The sequence below is a fragment of the Chanos chanos genome, chromosome 9, assembly GCF_902362185.1.
Source record: "Chanos chanos chromosome 9, fChaCha1.1, whole genome shotgun sequence".
NCBI classification, from domain to species: Eukaryota; Metazoa; Chordata; class Actinopteri; order Gonorynchiformes; family Chanidae; genus Chanos; species Chanos chanos.
The window spans coordinates 36,914,198-36,921,018 of record NC_044503.1 but is presented as its reverse complement, the minus strand read 5'-3'; the positions used below and the strand labels follow the sequence as shown (position 1 = coordinate 36,921,018).

General features: G+C 40.7%; 1 protein-coding gene across 1 annotated transcript in view; it reads right to left on the bottom strand.

Moving 5' to 3' along the window:
• Positions 1 to 6,821, bottom strand: part of LOC115821733 (NACHT, LRR and PYD domains-containing protein 3-like) — a gene marked incomplete at its 3' end in the record, with an annotated part of 10,976 nt that extends 4,155 nt beyond the window's left edge. Inside the window, exon 1 of the mRNA XM_030785534.1 lies at positions 4,960 to 6,821. Coding sequence (XP_030641394.1) covers positions 4,960 to 6,821 — 1,862 coding nt within the window. The remainder of the gene's footprint in view (positions 1 to 4,959) is intronic.

The window sequence follows — 6,821 nt, the reverse complement described above, 5'->3', positions numbered from 1 at the left end:
CTGAAAGCTTGTCACCAAAAAACATGATTTCTCTAACAGCAAACTGACATTTTACTTTGTTCAGCTGTAACCCATGTCTCTGGATACTGTGAAGCACTTTGGTGAGTCTTTCATTGTGCTTCTTCAATGTGGACTCCATAGAACAATGTTATCTACCTAAACAAACACACACACACACACACACACACCCCATAACACAATTTCATCTACCTAAACACACACACACCGCATAACACAATGTTGTCTACATAAACACAAACATTGTCTATGCACTCAACTATATGTCCCATGGCACAGTGAAATATTTCAGGAGTGAAGGAAATTTCTAACGGCAGTCCCTTCCAAAACAGAAAACGCCCAAACATAGTGCTAAATGTTCACTACTTTGTGCTGTACTTTGTGTTCTTCCCTTGTAGGAATTTGATCATGTTTGCATTAGGTTTGATGTTTACATTTAAATCTTTTGGGTCCATGCACATGTGGAGATCACCATTTGCTTTTTGACACAGACCATTGAATTCACCCATTCTGTGGGCTCTTCCACTTTCTTTATCACTCCTAGAGATACCATTCTGTCTAACTCTTTCTTTAGACAATCTCTAAGTGGCTCTGGGACCCTCCTGGGAGCATGGACTACTGGCTGCATATTGTCCTTCAATAATATCTTATATGTGAATGCTAGAGTACCAAACCCTTTAAAGACATCTGGAAATCTCTGCACAATTACACCTACACTGTAGCTCTGATCAAGCCCTTTTAACTGGGTCTATATTCTCACAGGTCTCATCACCCTAAAGTCAGTCATGCCCATCTGGCACCACAACAAACATAAGGTGATCTTCTCTCTCCTTTACTTTAACTGTGAGTCTGTATGCGCCCTTAGAGCAGCCCTTTTATAGTCAGAAATCACCAAAAAGTGTTATCTTTTGGGGAGCATATACATCTTTTCACCGACACCATCACTTTCTCATGTTACTTTTGTTTTCTGATTTTACATGTATAGGATCAGCAAATCATTAAGTAAGAAAACTTCAGACAGATAATCTTAAAGGATACGCTTGACACTGACCAACGGTTAGTGCTACATTCACAAAATAGTTTATTTTCGTGAACGGCTGAATGGTGCGTCACTTTAAATGTTGCTGCCGCAAAGAATTGTGGGACAACATTACCTCCTTTCCTTTCGTAAAGTATGGTCCATTGTATCCTATGTTAGAGGAGATAGGAAAGGAAGCATTGCAGCACCTTTCCTTAGCATTTAGAGAATTCAAACAGCTCTTATCATGGCTGCCACTTAGATACTTGCGGGTCATTTCACTGAGTTAGGAACCTTCCTAAGCAAAAAGGACTATTCGGATGCAACCAATCTCTCTGCAGAGGAACAAAGAAATGATGAAGTGGGATATTTGTACCGAACTTCTGGCTTTGTCTGGCAACTGTGACTTTAACTTCAATTGGTTAATTATGTAACGCACACAGTATTCGATGGAAGAAAAGGCAGCCGGATCCCTTTTCGTTTCCTAAAACGTCGACGAACTAAATCAAGAACCCTTCAAGATCATCGGACTAGCAACGGAGCCCCAAAGATCTTCAAGTGACAAGGAAAAGAACTTCTCCCTGGACCTGTGCATTGCACATCAGGCCGCCAAAGACGCACCTTCGGTCGCCACGCAATGAGCGATTCAAAGTAAGGCTGGCATCTGAGCACACTTTAGTCTTAAGATTATATGCAGTTAACGTGAAGGAAGTGTTCTTATTTGAATTCTGTTATGATTTAAATGTACACACTGTGTTTCATGCACAATTCGATTTTTGGCCGCTTGTTATTTTCTTTCGTTTGTGACTTCTAAAGGATACAACTTGCATGTGTTCTTTCTCTCTCTCTAACTCCCTTTGTCTGATCACACACTTCAACTTTGGGATTACAGTGTGAGTTAAGGATTTGGTAGAGTTGTTGGGTTTAGGGCCTACTTGAGACTAGAGGCGCTTTCGTACCGGAGGAACTTTTCCATAGTTCTTAGAACTGTTGGAGAAAGTACCTCCTTTTTCGCGTATTCGCACAGCAGGAACTTAGAACGATCATAGTTCTTAGAACGCCGTTTTGAGGGGCTTTTTTAGCTCCTACTCCAGGGTAGGTACTTTCGCAGCGCAATAGGAACCTTGTGACGTAGATGTACAGCCATTGGTCCAGACGCAGGTATACGATGATTGCAACCGCCATTTTTAAAGATCCGTGCAAAATATAAAGTCTTAGAACATATTACATTTAGTTTTTGATATTCATGTCTGAAAATGTCTTAAAATGTCTGGAATTGTAGGAGGGGAGACATGGTTTTTATGTTTTATTTTACCGGTATTTTATATCCCTCAACAATGACCATTTCTGCAACGTCCAATGTATATTTGTACAAGAGGTAGCATACACTCCACTTCAGTAGGTGCTTGTGTGTCCGCTTGTGTGGCTGTGATCTGCATTATACCTAAAATAAGAATGTGTTTATCCAGCTTACGATTTGAGGGCTGCGGCGGGGAAAAAACAAAACAAAACACGCTGCTGTGAGCAAGCGTCAGGCACAAGCGCTATGCTAGCACCCGAAAACTACTATGCCTACTGAGTCATTCACTGCTACTGCGGTGGTAAATGCATAAATGCAGGGGGACATTTGTTTTCCATTGGACTTTTTCCACTGGCCATATCATTTTATTTTCGTTAATGAGAAGGCAGTTATATGTTATCTAATGTGCACTCAATATTTCTGTCATTCAAATTCAATAAAATTCATTAATTTTGTATGCTGTAGTCTAGTTTGTAGATTTCTTTTGCCGCAGTAATGGTATTTTTTTCCTTTTGGAGGTATTTAAAAGGTCTTAAAAGTCATTTAGGTTGTACTTAAAAATGCGCAGCTATCCTGGTTAGTCGTAAACAACAGCTCTTAGCTGCTATACCGTTGGCCGGCTTACGTCACTTCAGTGTTCCTACTGGCGGTGCTAATGCAAACAGAAAAAAGGCCCTAGAACGTATGTAGTTCTAGGGGAAGCTCCCCAGGGGCTAGTTCCTATCAAATGAGACCCTAGAACTGTTCGGTCCGAAAGCTCTCAAGTTGGAGATCCTTTGTTTCTCTCTCTCACATGCGCTTCTCGTTGCCCATCCCCACTGTAGTTGGTGCCTAGCACACACGCTTGCGCACTACATCCTCATATCACGCATACCTCTTGCCTGTGCGCCTATGCACAACCTCTCTCCCTCGCTCCTCCTCCTCTTTTCTGTGCGCCAGCGCACAGCCTCTCTCCAAAGAACTCCTCCCTCTCTCTTCAGTGCGCAGCTGGGCACACACCCACATACACGCATGCATCTCTGCTCTTACACTCATTCAGTCTTACTCTGAATACTTGTACACAGCCTCATTACCATCATATTGCAATGTGTGCCTTCATCATTCTATTTGCTGCTGATTATTGATTGTACCATATCAGTATTAGTTTGCCAAGTAGTGTTATGTTAATAAATAGTATCTTTGGAATTAACAGTTGTCCTGTCTGTTTCTGCTGCAATATTCCTTGAATGCCAACCTCTGCCATCAAAGTACTCCCTTCATCAGTCTAGTTGTTCATGACTGTTAGATTTAGTAGTGTAAGGCAATATATTAGTACTGCAATAAGCACAGTGTTACAACAAGATCGTTCTATTAATTTTAGTAGTTTAATTATAAAGTATTAAAAACCAAAATTAATGGTTAATAACTTTATGAGATTTATATGAGACTGATTTGATAATCCTAGCACACCTACATGTTTTGGTGCCCCAGAGTTAGGATTGCTATTGTACCTACATTACACTGGACTCATGACTGGATGAATGTGACGTCATTGATCTCCATGGTCATGGTCAAATCAAAATCAAGTACACAATGAATAGCTGGAAAATAACATGATTTGACTGGCTGTAGCCTAGCTCCTATTAGACTGTCTGTCTGTCTCTCATCTCCTCATTCTCCCACCACACAAGGAAAGAAAAGAAACAAACAGAAATCAAAAACAGGGACAGACTCATGTCCTTGGAAAATGTCCTTTCATTGTGAACATGTTCTTACACTCCCACACTCCCAGCATCCAATCAGAGAGAGAGAAGATAATATTCACACACTGATACAAATGTCTCTGTGACCTGTCTATAAGCATCAGTTTTGTCTAGACTGTCCAAATGTTTGTTTTGTTTGGAAAAAAATTATATGAGGAGAATGACTTGAAAAAATTATCAACAAGTTACTCCATCAGAATTACAGACCTCAGTGTTTCCAGTTTCCAGTTTGGATTCTTTAGTGCAGCACAGAGCATCGTCACTCCTGAATCCTGAAGACCAGTGCTTCTCAGGTCCAGTTCTCTCAGAGGGCAGTTCACTGACTTCAGAGCTGAGGCAATAGTTTCACAGGACTGCTGAGTGAGGTAATAGTCTCTCAGTCTACACAGGGAGAAGGAAAACAAAACACTGACTTTTTAAAGGAGAAAATTATCCTGCAAATCACTTCTAGGGCTGGACTTTGGTGACATTTTATCATGACATTATTAAAAATGTTAATCCAGACAAATGATTGTTTTACTGAAATTTAGATGTTATAACCATCGTCCACATTCAAATACTGAAATGTTGCATTTGTAGCTGCTCTATAAATATAGCATTTCCCAGGATGCACCTGAAATATATACAATACTATATTATTCACTCAGTGTTAAAAACATCACTTCTGATGAGTAGAATAATAACAGTGTGTATTATTTCTTTCAGATTGATCACTGTTTCCCATTCAGAATATGTTAAATCAAATCAGCTTTAATTAGGCTTTCATCAAAGTATCATTATCCCTTTGTAACTGGGTGTATAGATGAATTATTGTAATCAAATTCATTACATTGTATGTATTCCACAAAGTCTTTAGAAAAAAAGGGAAACTGAAAACTCACAGAGCTTTTCTGCAGCACCTCACAGCTGGGAGCAGTCTCCTACGACCCTCATCTGATGTCTTGTATTTCCTCAGGTCAAACTCATCCAGCACCTCCTCTGACATCAGAAACATGTAGGCCAGTGCTGTGCAGTGTGCAAGTGAGAGTTCAGTTCTGGAATTTCCAGACTTGACAAAAGCTTGAACATCTTCATGGAGAGAGCCATCATTCATTTCAGTCAGGCAGTGCAGTAGATTGATCCATCTCTCAGGTGGGACACCATCTTTATCTAACTCTTTGATGTAACGGCTAATTTTCTTGATACTCTTTTGGTTGTTCTGTGTGTGTGTCAGCAGACCTTGTAGGAGTTTCTGGTTGGACTCCAGTGAGATGCCATGAAGGAAGCGGACGAACAGATCGAGACGTCCATCCTTACTCTCCAAAGATTTATCCACAGCTTTCTTCAGCAACACATGCAAGGGAAAATTCTCTGGCACAGGTCTGGTCTTTTTCTTCAGAAAATACTCCAGTGCCTCCATGTTCCTGTTTACACAGCAGTAAAACACATAGAGAGCAGCAAAGAACTCTTGAACACTCAGATGCACAAAGCAGTAGACCTTCTTCTGACGAAGCACAGATTCCTCCTTGAAGATCTCAGTACAAATCCCAGAGTACACTGTGGCCTCACTCACATCAATGTCACATTCTCTCAGATCCTCTTCATAAAACATGATATTGCCCCTCAGCAACTGATTAAAAGCCAGCTTAGCAAGTTTCAGGAAGATCTCCTTGCTTGATTTCAGGAGATTCTTTGAGTCTGTTTCAACTTTGTCCTCATATTTCTGCTTCTTCATTTTAATCTGAATGAGCAGGAAGTGTGTGTACATCTCAGTCAGAGTTTTAGGGATCTCTTTTACATTGTCTTGACAGAGCATTTCCTGAAGCACAGTGGCTGAAATCCAACAGAACACTGGGATGTGACACATGATGTGGAGACTCACTGATGTCTTGATGTGTGAGATGATTCTGTTGGCTTGACTCTCATCACTGACTCTTTTTCTGAAGTATTCCTCTTTCTGTAAATCTTTAAATCCAACTATTTCTGTCACACGACTGGTGAACTGAGAGGGAATCTGACTGGCTGCTGCTGGTCTGCAGGTTATCCAGATGAGTGCAGAGGGAAGAAGATTTCCTTGAATGAGGTTTGTTATCAGTATATTCACTGATGATGTTGTGGTCACATCACACAGCCTCTCCGAAAAATTCAAATGAAGTCGACTCTCATCTAAACCATCAAAGATGAACAGCATTTTACAGTTATTATATTTCTTTGGATCCAAGTCTTTCAGCTCTGGGTGAAACTCTAGCAGGAGTCCATGAAGACTGAACTGATCATCTTTAACCAAGTTCAGTTCTCGGAAAGGAAGAACCAACACAAAATCAATGTCCTGATTGGTCCTTCCTTCTGCCCAGTCCAGAATGAACTTGTGCACAGAGACTGTTTTTCCAATTCCAGCAATGCCCTTGGTGAGTACAGTTCTGATTTCTGGCTTTTGTCTGTCCCTTCCAGGTTCCTGATGAGACAAGGCTTTTTTCTGCTCTTTAGTTCTGTTGGTTGACAAGGGTTTGAAGATGTCATTGCAGCTGATTGGTTTGTCTTGAGAAACCCATTTCCTGGATGCTGTTTCAATCTGTAAAACCTCATGTTTCTCATTCACTCCTTCACTCTCTCCTTCTGTGATGTAGAGCTCTGTGTAAATGCTGTTGAGGAGGGTTTGGTTTTCTTTCAGTGCGACACCTTCATATAAGCACTCATACTTCTTTTTCAGGGTGGTTTTATGACCCTCAGTGATTCTCAGCATGACATCATCTGATTCAGACAT